The following is a 16,519-nucleotide window of genomic DNA, read 5'->3' on the forward strand; positions in this document are numbered from 1 at the left end:
GCAACCACGCTAGCCTGGGAGGTTAGCCAGGGCTCCAGCCGGGAGCAGATCTCATGGAGCCTCTTGTTGGTTACCTGGAGAGCAGCCTCCTGCTCCACCAGGCGTCTGCCCTGGACTTGCAGGGAGCGACGGATAGCCTCTGAGTCAGCTGGGTCCATGTTATGGCCAGATCGTTCTGTCATGAACGGGGCTCGAGAGTGGACCCAAATGCACGACTCAAGAGACAAGCAGACAGTGCAGAGGAAACCTTTATTCGGTCCAAGGTCTGGGATCAGGCAGACAGTCCAAACAATCAGAAGTAATAGGACAGCAGGCTTACGAGAGTGGTTAGTGGATAGGTGTGGGTCGGTACACGGAGAGCAGAAGTCAGGCAAACAGGAGTGCGGGAACGAGGCATCAAGGACGACGATCTGGCGAAGGACAAGTTGTCCCCCAAGTCTTATATATATATATATATATATATATATATATATATATATATATATATATATATATATATATATATACACACTGGGAGGCATCAGCTGGAACAAGGTGCAGGTGTGCTCTGACTAATTGGCAGGAGCATGACACCAAAAGCTGAAGTGGCCCGAGAGATCATCCTTTGTAAAATAACCAAACACCTATTAATGTGCAACAACAAAGCTCAATGCAAGAACAGGACAATTGGCACAAACAAATAAATAAAAAGATGGAGTTTATGTTAGCACAGAACAAAAACGCATTTTACAAGAAACATTATATAAATGGGAAGCCACAATGGGCTTTTTACCTGCCTCAACAGGTGGGAAATGAAGAGTAGATACATTATACAATTTATGGATTTTTTTTTTTGTAAAGCATGTTTGATCTGTGGTAAACATAACCCACAAGGCTCAGACCAAAAAGGGGGAGGTTTCCAACACCTACTTATCCCTTTCAAAGAATATATATAGATTTTATTGAATTAGATCGAAGTGAAGAAAAAAAAAATACCGTTTGGCCATTATAGAAGCAATCTCTAAATGGATAGAGTTATTTCCAACAAAACACTTTGGTGCTTTACCAATTGCAATAGTATTTTGTAGGTACATAATACCATGCTATGGCATTCCAAGCAAATTAACAGTGACAATGGAACGCGTTTTGTAAATAAATAAATAAATAAAATTGAAAGCTAAATTAGGTTAATTTGACACATTGTAAAAAGGTCATTTCAATCTAGGATCAATTTGGGTTAGTTGAGCAGAAAAGATGACTCGAGGCTGGGTGTAGACTTATAGTGTCTAAAAATAGCCAAAAGTCAGAGGAGACATTAAAAGACGCTTAACCTATTAGGGACACCTAGATGAAATGCCTACCCTAAAAGTGGTTAAGTCCCAAATTAGGAGGCCGCAGTGGGAACGGACTCGCCACTTCGTCAAGTGAATGTCGCAGTGGGTACAGACTCGCCACCTCGCCAAGCGCACGTAGCTGTAGAAACGGACCTGCCTCCTCGCCATTCCCACGTCGAGGTTTTGGCTGTTCCGAGCAGAGTTCACATGGCAGTTGGAACTGACCCGTTCCCGAGAAACGCCCACGTGTCAGTTTCGACTGACTCTCTGCCGACTCTCGTTCATGTTGCCCTGGAAACGGATTCGCCACCGCGCCACGCCCACTTTGCTGTTTCAATGGATGCACTGCAAGCTCACGTGGCAGTGGGGACCGACCCGATGCCGCCTCACATTGCTGTCCAGGAGGTGGCGACGTCTCCACAGCCACTTCTCGTCCGTGCTCTGGAGTACCATTGGCGACCGGCCCGCGGTCGCTCCCCGTTCCTGCTCTGTCGGCGACCGGCCCGCGGTCGCTCCCCGTTCCTGCTCTGTCGGCGACCGGCCCGCCCATACGTTCCCGTTCAGGAGGTGGCGACGGTGACACTGTCGCCGCCTTCTCACGTTGCTGTCCAGGAGGTGGCGATGGTGTCGCCGCCGTCTCACGTTGCTGTCCAGGAGGTGGCGATGGTGTCGCCGCCGTCTCACGTTGCTGTCCAGGAGGAGGCGATGGTGTTGCCGCCTTCTCACGTTGAGGTCCAGGAGGAGCTGGGGAGTTCTGTGGAGCTAGCCTGGAACTGGAGAGACTTCGGGAAGGCGGTCATGGCTCTGGTCCTTCTCTCCATTATCCCATTCGCTCCAGATGGCTCCCAGCCGCTTCATGACCTGGCCTCGTTGGTGACCAATCCACGGCTGCCTACTGACCAAGCCTCGGTGGCGACCAATCCCCGGTCGTCTTGCAAACACGGCGTTGGGAGGTTCTCGTCCGGAGCAGTGGCCTGCCTCGTTCTGGTTCCTGCTTCGCCGTTTGGTTCCTCACAGAGGTCGTCCGCCCGAATCGCCCCTTGGCGACCCTGGTGCTTGGCGTCCGGGTCGTCCTCCTGACCTGTCCACCCGGACGCCTTGTGTTTGGTGGCCTGGATGGCCACCAGATTGGGGTTCGGGCAGAGTTGCTGTTGACTTGTTGGCTGAGAGAGGGGAACTCTGTGCTATGTTCGAAGAACAATGTTGCACACTTCTCGCCAAACATTACAGCCGTGAAGAAGTTACACACCAACGCCATAAGACAGTCTCCGAACCCTTAATGATGAAATGTCAAAAACATTTTGGTGTTGACGCTTCCGTGTGGGACTCCTGGATGTGTGCCTTTGGAAAATACGAAGCCCTGGTGTCTTCAATTTGGTATAAGTCACTGTTTTTGCAGCAATATTGACATTGTGTGGATGCTGTTGTATTTTGTCTATGTGCTCTCATTTGTAAAACTTATTAACACTGTTTTCCACAAAGGAACAGGTGGTGGCGATGGATCCTTTATTGATGAAGAATGTTGGAGTGACAGCGATGACGATTTTCCATTAAACTTGTCTGACTTGTTTCTAGATCCAGACTATGAATAAAAACATTTTTCCCTCTGTGTATGTGTATCTGTTTTAAGAAAAAAATGATTTTAGTACTAGATGATAGAGAATGATGACTGATAATAGAGATGATTGAGAATTTGTGCAAATACATAATAAACGAGAGGGAAATGTTGGATTTATTATTTTATCATGCATTTGTTTCTATCATCCTTGCCCGAATCATTCTCCTTCCGAGCAGCTGTGTGACCCGAAGTATAACCCAGCGACGCCCTGAGGAGTTCTGCACCCCCTTGCTGAGCAGATATTCCTCAACACCATTGTTATAAATGTCTCTTTAGAATTCACCTCTGTATTGGCATTCACCATTTTGTCTCTTTAGTATTCGTCTCCGGACTGGCATTCACCATTGTTATGTTTATCTGAGTATTTGTCTTTGTGTTGGTAATGTAATCTGTTCCTCCATTTGTTTTTTGATCGAGTGACCTTTTGTTTTGAGAAACTAATAAAAAGGGGGACACTGGTAAGACTGACGGAGAGTGGGTGTTGGCATTGCAGCTGGTCAGTCAAACCCGTTTCTCCTCTAGAGCCAAATTGAAGACATCTCTTGTCCCTTCATTTGTATAATTCATCCAGCGGTTGGGTTTAAATCTAACTATCCAAGTCTGTTTCCATGTACGTTCCACAATGTGCTGATGTACCGCTATGAGTACACATTCCCCTAATTTGGAAACACTGGTATATATTTTTTGGCTGACACCAACTTTGTGGGAAAGTGGTCTTCAGTTCTGTTGTTGACGTCATACCAAGACATGCTGACATATCAATTTCGCAATGAAAAAGGCGTAGTTTCCAGGCCAGTTAGATGTTAACAATTTCTCCAAAGCAAATTGACAATAATGAAATATAACTGGTACTTTCCTTTTCTTGAGAGAAAAAAATACCCAAACAGTACTTGTTAATGAAATACAGACCATCATTTTGCAACTGTGTTGCAATAAATATTGGGATGCGCGCGCTGCATCTGCGATGATTTTTTTTTGAGCATTCTGCCTTTGTCTTTTATTATTGAATCCTTATAAGAAAGTGTGGGGTTTTTCTTTTGTTTGCATTTTTTGTTTTTAGTCATGTGCATTCAAATGTCGGCTGAACAATGTGGGAGAAGATGTTTCTTTCCTTTTAGCCTACTGCAGGGGTTCACTTGCCTTTTAAGATGTTTCCTTTAGTATTACGTAACACCTCTCTATCCACAGAAGTTCAAACTTCTGCATTAGACATGATATTGCTCCCCCTCATGAAGGCTACATAAAAAACCACCTTCTACACACAGGCCATCAGACTCTTGAACAAATCTAGAACTCTGTATCAATCACACTGTGTATTGTTTTTGCAATGCATAGTTGATTTAGACCTATTCAGGTGCAAACTGTTCTGCATAAATAGTTGCATGCCAACATATTTGTAGATTTTAATTTTACTATTCTTTTTTACGCTGGCTAAACTGCTGCATAACTCTAAAACACACCTTTTAAAAATGTTAGTATGCAAAACATATAAAAATTTTAAATTTTGAAGACTAGGGTTTTTGTGTATTCCTGCTAATTTGTTCTTGTGTGTGTTTGAGCTGTTTGAATTTAGCCGGACAAAGCTGTTGCTAAGCTGGATCTTTTGCTGCTGCAGAAATGCACTTTGTCCTTATTTGTTTGGGTGCCACCTCCTGGCTGATACTTTGAACACTGACACCCTGGCCATTCTTGGCTGGATGTTGCTTGTGGGTGTTGCTGAACTCAAGTGCGATTTTTCTTGGTTTTAAACTCATGTCTCCTTTGGGTACTTCCTGAACTGAGGTTTTCTCATACCTAGGCTTTGTTTTACTTGAGTTAAAATTCTTTTTGAAAATTTCACAGACACTTATTTTTCAAACTGTTTTGTCGAGTTTTACCTTACAAATTCGTTTGAGCGTGTGTCTGTGTGTGCGGACCACTACAGCATAAAGTTAGTGAGGCAACAAATGAGGCCCTCTTATCACACACTTGGCACCCATAGGACACAAGATCATTTGGACAAAGGGGTATTCATTGGCACAGATCCCCCCCACCCAAGCTCTCTCTTTCATACACGCACATTTCACCAGAAATACATACTTTATTTAACTTTTGAGGCAACATTTTGTTGTCTTAATACTGTAAACTCATTAGGAAGACTGTTGAGCGGGCGTACCACTACACTATTAGTGACTTCCTTAAAATATCTGTTGCCCTGGTTTAACCCAAACCCGAACCCTGCAAAAAGAAAAGCTTCTTCTTTTTGCCACTTCAAGTATCCTGTTTCCTTTTTCGCGTGAAATTTTTCCAAGTATTGCTGTCCTTTCTGTTTTTCAGGGCAGATAAAGTCGAAGTCCAGATCGAGTGGTATACGCTCAAGAACGTGCTTCAACTTTTCACGGAGTCTATCAAAAATATGACCAAGCAAAAGTTCTTGAAGAGAGGGACCCCCCCCCCCCACAGAATATGTCAAATTGTGAGTAAAGAAAATACTATGAAATTACAGTAATCTCAATTAAAATATAATATTTAATCTAAAATACATTACAGGATGTGCTTACAAGCACCCATTTTCCAATAATCTTCAAAATAAGTAACTTTTAAATCAACTGACAAATTGTGCTACTGGGTAACAGAACAGTGAGAAAAGTGTTGTACCTCAAAGTAATAAAAATGTAACCCAATTACAACCTGACTTGATTAAAAAATGTGCATGCACACAACAGCTCTTTTGCCGTTTTGTCAAAAATGAACCATTTGTACACGTCGCATCTTTTGCATTTCACATAACTGACTGGCTCATTATTTATATTGGGCACTTGATCAAAACTTTTCCACACCTCAGGCTTTGCTTTCGTTGCCGGTACAAAAGGTTGGAACGCTGAAGCTCTGTTTTGGGCGTAGAGCAAGACGGAAGGCAAAAAGGGACAGCAAGGTAGAGCGCCCCCGAGTCTGTGTGAAATGATTGGCACCTGAACCTTGGTTCACTGCCCAAATATCTTCAGCTCTATAGTGTGAAATGACAGCTGAACCGTGAAGCTGATAACCAGCGTTGCCCTGGGAAAATAACTACGTTTCGTTGCCAAATTTTAGGTTGTAAGGCGTTACACTCCCTTTTAACAACATACTACAGGAAAATACAAACATTGAACTCAACGTTCTGTTGGCATTATCTTCCATGACCGCCACAGAGATGCTCGTTTTCCTTCTATATGCCCCCCTCCATGTCACCTCACGTGACTAAGAAAGCGTAACTGGATTGGCTGGGTGTTGGGTTCTGAGATCCTTTGCTCATGTCTGTGACCTGAAGTAACCCTGCCTTGTTAACACTGAATTGTAGCCAGTTGAATATCAGACAGGGAATTGTAGCTGGTTGAATTTCAGACGGCGAATTTCAGCCAATTGAATCTCAGGAGACTGAAAATTTTGTGTTTGAATTTTAAAGGTTGAATTTTTTTATATGGCGAATTTGTTAACATTGAAAAGTTACACTGAAGTACATCTATTGAAAATGTGGTCACTTTGAAATAACAATATGAAATTTTCAGTGGCATTTTTAATTCAAATCCTGGTGGCACATATTTACTTCCATATCATAGTCATAGAGGGGAAATTCTGAGGCGTGGATGGCTCCAATGGGGCAGGAAAAGGTGTGGGACATTTAAAGTGCTGGGCCATTCCACTTGTCATTTGCTCATCTGATTGTTTGGATGGCGCAAATTAATCTGTGTGCACCTTGTCTCACCTTATGTCTTGTTCGTCCGATTGTTTGGGAACAACTGGATTCTTTTTGTCGTTGATTTTTGTAAACATTTTCTTTACAGGGGGTTGAATGACGCACATAGTAGAAAATGTTGGCAGCCAATAACTTAACCCCTTGTCTATTTAGACAGAAACCGTCTGCTTATAAAGATTTTTACGCTCCCAACCACCTATTCAATTGACGGAGCCCCGAAAAACATTAATTTCCAGATTGTACAAGTGGGAGAGGTTCGCTTATAAAAACCTCAGCATCCAAACCTTGCACTTTTGTTAGATCAATGAAATCTCGCTTCAGTACCTCTAATTGCTGCTTGAGAACATCCAGGGCCCATGTGCATCATGACAGATTTCACAGTTGGGTGCTGATCACTGATCTCCAGGATATTTTGATAGATATCAAAAACCATGTAATTAGTAAAACACGGTACTTTAGTGTTTTTCTCAATACAAAAGCGCTTCACATCCTTGATGGCTCCATTACCAACTATTAATGTTTGGGCTCCCAATTTTTTCTTGGATGATTTAATTTTATACCTTTTAGTGGTCGTGGAGGATGGGTGGAAGTCGGCTGTGATTTCATCGCCAGTGAGGTGTAGACGAGAGACATCTGTGGATCGGTTGCCAGCGAGGTGTGGACGGGCGTCGGCTGTGGCTTGGTCGGCGTGCAGCTGGAGGCATAAAGGTGCAGCCGACTTGGGCGTCGCCTCTGGATAGATGGCCAGTTCATTCTGTCATGAGAATGAGGGAAGGTATTGGACTCAAATGCAGGACTCGAGGTGAAGGCATGATATTGATTGTGGTTTTATTCCAGCCTAAGGTCGGACACAAGTAAGCAGTCCAAAAAAGGTGGAAGCACAAAAACCCGAGGCAACAGGCATGATCCAAAAACATGCAACATAATCCGATGACTATGAGGCAAAGCTCAAAAACATGAACAAGACGTAACAAAACTATAGCGGCACAGGCTCGCTGTAATGAAGGGATGCAGTTCACAAAGATTGCGAACTTACGCACGATAGTGGATTATCCAATATGCAGTAACACAATGAAATGGCAAATGTAGATGACACACTCAAGGCTTAAATGCCTGGTCTAATTACCGTCCAATGCGGCGCAGTTCTGGGACTGCAGCCATAGGCGGCACTGCCCAGGGCAGTGGCTTGGCCATGCCCCTGACAGGCAGCACCGCCTAGGGCAGTGGCTTGGCCATGCTCCTGACATCCTGGCCACTAGTCCTTCCTGCTCCTTCCGTCGCCTAGGTGCTACCGATCAATGCAAGTCAAAACTAGCAGGCATTCAAACTGTTTTTCCGTCTGGCAATTAAGTCATTAAATTCTTGATCAGCGAACCTACTCTTTTTTTTTTTTTCCCTTGTGCCGTTGTTGGGACACACCCTCATATCCTGCTGGTCCAGTGACTGTTAGTATTAGTAATATATGCTGTAAACTCTGACAACTCATCACTTTAAATGGTTTGTTTTGCAAAATTGACATTACACTTGCACTGGTCTATAACAGGGCACTCTGTACAGGCTTAACATAATGTGGGGCATTGACACACTCTTAATTGTTCTAAATGAAGAAGACTCTGCATTTTGCACATCTTTGATTCTTATAAGGAATAGTTCCTATTAAATGAAAGTCTCTTGTTCGTTGTTCTTTTTAGTTAGTTTGTTTGTTCTTTGTTCTGAATGTTGTACCAGGGCAGCAGCGACGCTGGAAACAAATTGTGTTGTTACACAATTGACCAAATAAGATGATTCTGATTCTGAATGGTTTTATATTCCTGGAGTCTCCTGAGAATCTCTCCAGGCAAGAGAGCAGTGAGCAGATGCCCTCAGATGTGACGAGTGCCAGCATTGTGACTGACCCGTGAGGTTCGTGGAGGTCCTTCTGCTGTCTCAGGTGTTGTACCCGTTACATCCTTCTTCAGGATTAGGTTTAAAAGGACATCAAACTGTGAGACCACCCGCCTCATGATGGTGTCCTGCTGCTCTGAGACTTTCTTCAGATGATGGCGGAGGGCAGAAAGCTGTTTGTCTTGCTGTGAGTGTCACGAACGAGGCTCGAAGGCGGACCCAAATGCACAACTCAGGGAACAGGTAAGCTGCGCGGAATAAGCCTTTATTCGTTCCAATGTCGGTTACCAGGGAGTCAGTCCAAACAAGCAGCAGGATCATTAACAGCAGGCTTACAGGGTAGGTCGGGAGACAGCCGTTGGTCGGGACACGGGAGGTAGACGTCAGGAGTACGGAAGTGCGGGAACGAGGCATGAGAGGCAACGATCTGGCAAAGACCACTTGTCCCCAGGGACCTATAAATACCGAGTTCAATCAGTCGGGATGAGGCGCAGTTGCGCGCCTCCTAATCAGCTGGCCACGCCCAGCCAGGACTGGAAGGCAGGGACATGGCAGTGAGATGCGTTATCGCTGACCCTGGAGGACTTTGTGCACAGGGTCCAAGTTTTTTGGGTCCATGTTATGGCCAGTTAGTTCTGTCATGAACAGAACATCGAGTTGGACCCAAAATGCATGACTCCAGAGACAAGGAACAGTTCAAGAAGTGAGTCAATCCATGTTTGGTACCCAGGCATGCAGTCCAAAAGGTATTAGTAGCAACATCGTGAGGCAAAAAGGAGTAATCAGGTAGATGAGGCACTGGTGGAGCGGCTACTCCCAGGGGCAGGTGTGCATGAGGCAAGGGAATGACCCCACCCATGACAAACACATTTCAGTTGTATAGCCGAATTCATGACCCTTGTCCTGTTAGCTTCTTTTCCTGTCCCTGTCCTGTTCTCTCTGGTCCTGTCCTTTCCTCACAGGATGTAGCCCTACAGTCCCAGAAAATATCTACATTTAACGTCACTTTGTCATTGATATGTAATAATTTTTAAAATTTTACCTTCTGTGTATAACTAGAGCTATCTTTTGTCTTTGTTTTCTTCCACCTCTGGAAATATTGTTCTGTTTAAGTGATTGACTTTCAATAAATATCAATTATAACAGGCAGCACAGTGGAGCAACTGGAAATCATTGGCCTCACAGTTCTGAGGTCCTGGGTTTAATCCTAGCCCTGCCTATGTGGAGTTTGGATGTTCTCCCCGTGCCTGCGTGGGTTTTCTTTGGGAACTCTGGTTTCCTCCCACATCCCAAAAACATACAACATTAATTGGACACTCTAAATTGCCCCTAGGTCTGATTGTGAGTGCAGCTGTTGTCTTTCTCTTTGTGTCCTCCGATTGGCTGGCAACCAGTTCAGGATGTACCCTGCCTCCTGCCCGTCAACAGCTGGGATAGGCTCCAGCACTCCTGTGACCCTTGTGAGGATACGTGGCAAATGAAATAGATGGATGGATCAATTATAATATTTTGAGAAAATATCACAGAAGAATCCTTGAAACTCCAATGTGACAATAAAACTGTTCTGGCAGAAAAGGGATACAGACCCTCCGTTCTTCTTTACCTGATGGCCGAACAGGACAAAAAAAGGCAGAGTTTTATTCCATCCTGACGCGATCCTCTGCATTTATCCAGGCAACAGTTTGGACTGGCTTATGCCCCCTATTGGGTTGCATAGGTCACTTTTCATTCATAATGTATGCAAAAAACGATAACAAGCCTTGTCCTTGTCCAAATCATACATCCACCCAAAAAAATAACAACATAACAAAAGTAAAATGAAAATAACCACATTGTATTTATGTAAGGGTTGTATTTTATCTGTGCTATATTTGGACTGGACATGACGAGGAACAAAAATGGACTCAATGACAGGAGTATCATGATCCTGCCGCTCCAGCACGAGCTGTGCGGGTGTCCGGGCAGGTGCGCTGATTGGAAGGTGCACACCTGCGCCTCATGCAGCCTGATTATGCTATGGATTTATATGACCGCGATGACAACTGGCCGGCGCCAGTTCGTATGATCTTCATGTCCCATTCGTGTGCTCCGGTATCCCTGATTGAACCTGTGTGTACCGACCTTCGTCCGTTCTCCGACCAACCTTGTAAGCCTGACTCCTTTGATACTTCTGCCTGCGTTGATTGTTCCCCTGTGTACCGACTCCTGCCTGTCCGCTCATCTGCTCTCTTCGCCCGATGCCCCAACTACCGCTGCTGCACCGGACTGCCTGCTCGATCCCCTACCTCTGCATATAATAAACGTGTCTCTTCTTGAACTACCTTGCGTTTTCCGAGTTCCTGCATTTGGGTCCTACTCTCGTTTCCGATGGGACGCGACAGAACGAACTGGCCAATACAGGACCCAGCAGGAAAGACCCGGCGTCGCCGGGACCGACGCAAGGTAGACCGTCTGCCGGAGGACCAAGCCTGTCCGATCCGGGTAGGCTCTCTGATGTCTTACGCTCCGCCTGCTCAGGTTCACGTTGCCGTGGAAACCGACCCGCCCCCTTGCCAAGTGCACGCCGCAGTGGGAACGGACTCGCCACCTCGCCAAGCACACGTGCGTGTGGAAACCGACCCGCCCCCTTGCCAAGTGCACGCCGCAGTTTTGGCTGTTCCGAGCAGAGTTCACGTGGCAGTCAGAACTGACCCGCTCCCGAGACACGCCCACGTGTCAGTTTCGACTGACTCTCTGCCGACTCTTGTTCACGTTGCCCTGGAAACGGATTCGCCACCGTGCCATGCCCACGTTGCTGTTTCAATGGATGCACTGCAAGCTCACGTGGCAGTGGGGACCGACCCGATGTCGTCTCACGTTGCTGTCCAGCAGGTGGCGATGGCGATGGTGTCGCCGCCTTCTCACGTTGCTGTCCAGGAGGTGGCGATGGCGATGGGGTCGCCGCCTTCTCACGTTGCTGTCCAGGATGTGGCGATGGCGATGGGGTCGCCGCCTTCTCACGTTGCTGTCCAGGAGGTGGCGATGGCGATGGGGTCGCCGCCTTCTCACGTTGCTGTCCAGGAGGTGGCGATGGCGATGGGGTCGCCGCCTTCTCACGTTGCTGTCCAGGAGGTGGCGATGGCGATGGGCCGCCTTCTCACGTTGCTGTCCAGGAGGTGGCGATGGCGATGGGGTTGCCGCCTTCTCACGTTGCTGTCCAGGAGGTGGCGATGGCGATGGGGTCGCCGCCTTCTCACGTTGCTGTCCCCGACAAGAGCTGGGGAGTTCTGATGAGCCACCCCGGAGCTGGAGAGACTTCGGGATGGTAATGGTGGCGGTCATGGCTCTGGTCCTTCTCTCCATCATCCTATTCGCTCCAGATGGCTCCCAGCCGCTTCATGACCTAGCCTCGGTGGCGACCAATCATTGGTTGTTTGGCAACTACGGCGTGGGAGGTTCTCGTCCGGAGCAGTGGCCTGCCTCGTTCTGGTGCCTGCTCCTTCGTTTGGTTCCTCACAGAGGTCGTCCGCCCGAATCGCCCCGTGGGGACCCTGGTGCTTGGCGTCCGGGTCGTCCTCCTGACCTGTCCACCCAGACGTCTCGTGTTTGGTGGCCTGGATGGCCACCAGTCTGGGGTTCAGGGGGGGGGGGCGTGCCCTCCTCCGGACCTCCTTCCGCCCACCCCTGTCTGTGTTAATTATTGTCTGTTTTTTCGTTTAGGCACGTCTGGGAGCTGTGCCTTTGAGGGGGGGATTACTGTCATGATCCTGCCGCTCCAGCACGAGCTGTGCGGGAATCCGCGCAGGTGCGCTGATTGGAAGGTGCACACCTGCGCCTCATGCAGCCTGATTATGCTATGGATTTATATGACCGCGATGACAACTGGCCGGCGCCAGTTCGTATGATCTTCATGTCCCATTCGTGTGCTCCGCTATCCCTGATTGAACCTGTGTGTACCGACCTTCGTCCATTCTCCGACCAACCTTGTAAGCCTGACTCCTTTGATACTTCTCCCTGCGTTGATTGTTCCCCTGTGTACAGACTCCTGCCTGTCCGCTCATCTGCTCTCTTCGCCCGACGCCCCAACTACCGCTGCTGCACCGGACTGCCTGCTCGATCCCCTACCTCTGCATATAATAAACGTGTCTCTTCTTGAACTACCTTGCGTTTTCCGAGTTCCTGCATTTGGGTCCTACTCTCGTTTCCGATGGGACGCGACAAGGAGCTGAAAGTGAATAGTGCCACAGATGTGTGGTGTGGGTAGTTATGCAGCAACCCTGTCAACAATTAGCATTTGAGCTCAAGAAGGTAAAATGATCCCAAGGTCTATTGATAATAATTTGGGAGTGACCCTATGGTTTTTTTTTATGTAGTTCACTTGACATCACAGAAGAGATTGACCTCATTCCCACTACTACTACCACTTTTTTTTTTCTCCATAGATGTACTGTTTTAGCATTTTCTTTAAAGTTCAGGCCCTCCTCACTTGAAATTTCTCTTGTGCTCAGTGAGTATGTCTTCAACTGTTCCTTTGCTAAAATGGGTATGGTTTCCCATGGATTGCAATAAGATTAAGGTTGAAAGGTCAGTCAAATCGAAAGGCTACTGTGGGTAGGGCACATGAAACTCAGTGACGCCTAAGAGTCCCAAGGAAAGAGATTAGGTGATTTTCAGTGGGTTGGTTTGCTGTACAAAGTTCAACACCAATCCAATCCTAGTTCCCAGTTGCAAATGCAGATATTATGCTCCCTTCCCACGACAAGTGCAAGTCTGCACTACAGTCTTCTTGCCTACATTATTATGTGTGGGTAAAACCTAGACAGAGGTCTAATGTGTGTGAGTTTGTTGTCACATTCTACCTTATTTTACATCATCCATTACTTGTCTACTTACTGTAGTAGTCCCACCAAGCTGCACCATTTACACATCTGTTGTTGACCAATAGTAGGCTCTCACACTTGAGCAGCATCTGCTCAACTTGCACAATTGACATTGTCCCAAATTACTGCACAACTAGACAATTTAAACTGCATACATTCCTTGAAGTCTTGATAACCTTTGCACAATGGTAATTGCACTTGACTATCGCTCTATTAGGCCCTCTAACTGCTCTGAGTGCTAGATGACTGCATCCTCTGCACAATTGTTAAAAAAAAAAGTTCCATCATTGTCAGATTACTAGCAGCCTTTTTTGCTCCATGACTGTTAACGCAATGTCTTTATGTCTCAATTGACTGTCTGATGTTGTACTTGACATGTGTGTTAATCCTAGAGCTCCTCCAACTACCGGAGACAAATTCCTTTTACCTTTCTAACATATTTGGTGAATAAAGATGATTCTAATTCTGGGTTACAGTGTAGCCTATGACAACATGCAGCTGCACAACCCCCACTCCCAATGCTTCCCTGCCCCACTACTATCAATTCCTAGTGTACCTGAAAGCTGTTGGGAGTGGCGCTAAATCCTACCAGACTGAAAAAAAAACTTGGAGAACAAAATCAGCAAATATGCTGGGCCGTGAATGTTGAACCACGAATGGGCAAGGGTACATTATACTGGTTATCCTCTTTTGGATCATGGATGTAGTGGAGCCTAACTGAGTTAATTCGATCTTGGGACAGTTTGCCAGTCAAATGCAGGGCACATTTAAATGAATAATTCACACCCATGGACATTTCTGAGTCTTGACTTAACCATGCATACACGCACAAGCATTTTCATATCAAATTAATTGAAAACCATGCAGCAAAACTAAGTACACCAGTCTTCAAATTTGCAATTTATTAATGTTCAACCACACAATAGTATGAAGAATTGGGCAATTTTTGCTTTTTCACAATACAGCAGTGTATTTGTTTCCACTGCCCCCTCCTCCCACCATTTTTTTTTCATCAAGGATGATAAATGAATATACTGTAATTAAGATGTTACAAATAAATCAACAAATGTGTTAATGGACTACAAGTGGCTAAAAACCATTCCAGTATGAACCCCGCCTCTCATTCCAAACTCATTTGGAATAAGTTCCACCTCACATCGGCCCCCGTCATGACAAACAGTAGACCTAACGAGAATGGATTGATGTGGTGAAGGCTAACATCCTGCGAATTTATCTCCTTCATTTCTGGATGCCAAATCTAGTCCAATCATTGTTTATAGCAAGGGAAAACGGAACAGTAAGATTTCAAGAGTTTCTCACCTGGAAAGGCTTACTTTGCTTCAGCAAATGCTATTGATTTCCCATCTGTCAAGTTCTGCATGTTTTATGGTAAAGATGTGCATCTGTGCCCATATTCCCAGGAAATAGCATTGTTATAAACTCATATTATAGTTTTGATGTGTTGTTGTAAATATTTCCTCACTGCGATTCACCATCAATGCGGTCAAGATGGCGAGTTTTGTGAGACAAAAATAACATCAGATTTATTTCGTGAGTATATTGAACTTAAAAGAATGTGTAAATTGGTTCGTGAGCTGAAAACAAGATTGGCTTTGGTTTTAGCTTTTGTTTGGTTGATCAATTGAATGCACCTCGGCACCCTAAAAATAATCACCAGTTCAGTGTCCTCATAGCAAATTCTTTCTCTATACCTCCCTATTTCCGTACATCTGTAAATGCTTCTATAAATGCTTATATATGGTCCAAAAAGGAAAAAAAAATACCTGTTTCTGATTTCACTGCAATGAATGGTCCAATAAAAAAGAAACAGGTCTTTTCAGACCAATCTGCTCTGTAATTAATCCCTGAATCATTTTTATTACGCTTGGCAGTTTTATGATCCAGTCCTCCAGTATATGGAAAGAAAGCACAGGAAAGTAACTCTTGTCTAATTTTAAGTTTGAAAATGACTACAGATGAAGTTGAAGGACAATTCACACCAATCGGGCCAGATACAAATGTTTTTAGACATTAGGTGGAAAAAAATACCCAATCCATCTGGATAGCACATGCTTCTATGTTAATAGTGACGTGTCACCAAGAACTAGGCTCAAACAATGGCTTTTTCAACCCTGTTTTAAACGTTTTATTTTTTGTACATTTCAATTCTTATAAATCATGAAAAGCACATTGAGTTACCTGGTGTATAAAAATGGATGATACAAATAAATTTGCTTTTTAATCCCTCGTTTTTTTTAATTGGCACCAGAACCACCCGCGAAAAGTGAAAAACTACAAAGTAGCGGGGATGTATGTTTATTGTTAGTCTGCCTTTAAAAGTCCACCTCCACTCCACCTGTCCACCCCATACATTTATTATTCAATGGTCGGGGATCGGGCAGGCAGTCAGGTGCAGCAGCAGTAGTTGGAACGTCGGGCGTAGAGAGCAGGTCAGCGGGCAGGCAGGAGTCGGTACACGGGAGAACGATCAAGGAAGGCAGAAGTGTCAAAGGAGTCAGGCTTACGGGGTCGGTCAGAGAACAGGTGGAGGTCGGTACACTCAGGAATACTAACAGAGATACAGGGGTGCTCGAACGGGGCATGAATCTCAACGATCTGGCGCAGGACCAGTTGTCACCGGGTCCTATAAGTACCGGGCGTAATCAGCCGAAACAAGGTGCGGGTGTGTGCTGACTATTTGGCTGGCCACGCCCAGCCTGGACAGGATGCAGATGGAGGCATGCACTGGAACAGAGAGGAATGAAGATTAGACAAAGTAAAGCAGAAAATATGTGTGTGAATGTGAGGATTGGAGGGGGAAGAGTGAGGTTCTAGGAAGAAGAGAAAGCGAGGTTGAGTAACTTCAAATACTTGGGGTCAACAATCCAGACCAATAGGGGGTGTGGTAAGGAAGTGAAGAAATGGGTCCAAGCAGGTTGGAACAGCTGGTGGAAGGTTTCTGGTGTGTTATGTGACAGAAGAGTCTCTGCTAGGATGAAGGCCAAACATTATAAAACAGTGGTCAGGCCAGCCAGGATGTACGGATTAGAAACGGTTTCAGTGAAGAGACAACAGTAAGCTGAGCTGCAGGTGGCAGAAATGGAGATATTGAGGTTCTCTGTAGGAGTGA

At 45.6% G+C, this 16,519-nt stretch overlaps 1 protein-coding gene and 1 long non-coding RNA gene across 8 annotated transcripts in view; one reads left to right on the forward strand and one right to left on the reverse strand.

Annotated features, from left to right (window-relative positions):
* The window catches only part of LOC133496941 (uncharacterized), a 33,399-nt gene that overhangs the window by 4,177 nt on the left and 12,703 nt on the right, over positions 1–16,519 (reverse strand). For 5 of the 7 annotated variants that reach the window (XM_061813066.1, XM_061813061.1, XM_061813064.1 and 2 more), the window contains one exon: positions 7,207–7,400. In XM_061813066.1, coding sequence (XP_061669050.1) covers positions 7,207–7,400 — 194 coding nt within the window. Of the gene's footprint in view, positions 1–7,206; positions 7,401–11,353; positions 11,876–15,258; positions 16,135–16,519 lie in introns of those variants that run through there. The other 2 variants (XM_061813063.1, XR_009793899.1) reach the window with 2 other exon arrangements.
* Positions 7,418–12,658, forward strand: LOC133496943 (uncharacterized). Its single transcript, XR_009793900.1, has 3 exons — positions 7,418–10,972; positions 11,048–12,458; positions 12,551–12,658. It is a non-coding gene; the product is annotated as an uncharacterized LOC133496943 (long non-coding RNA).

The sequence above is a fragment of the Syngnathoides biaculeatus genome, chromosome 23 (genome assembly GCF_019802595.1).
Source record: "Syngnathoides biaculeatus isolate LvHL_M chromosome 23, ASM1980259v1, whole genome shotgun sequence".
Lineage (NCBI taxonomy): Eukaryota > Metazoa > Chordata > Actinopteri > Syngnathiformes > Syngnathidae > Syngnathoides > Syngnathoides biaculeatus.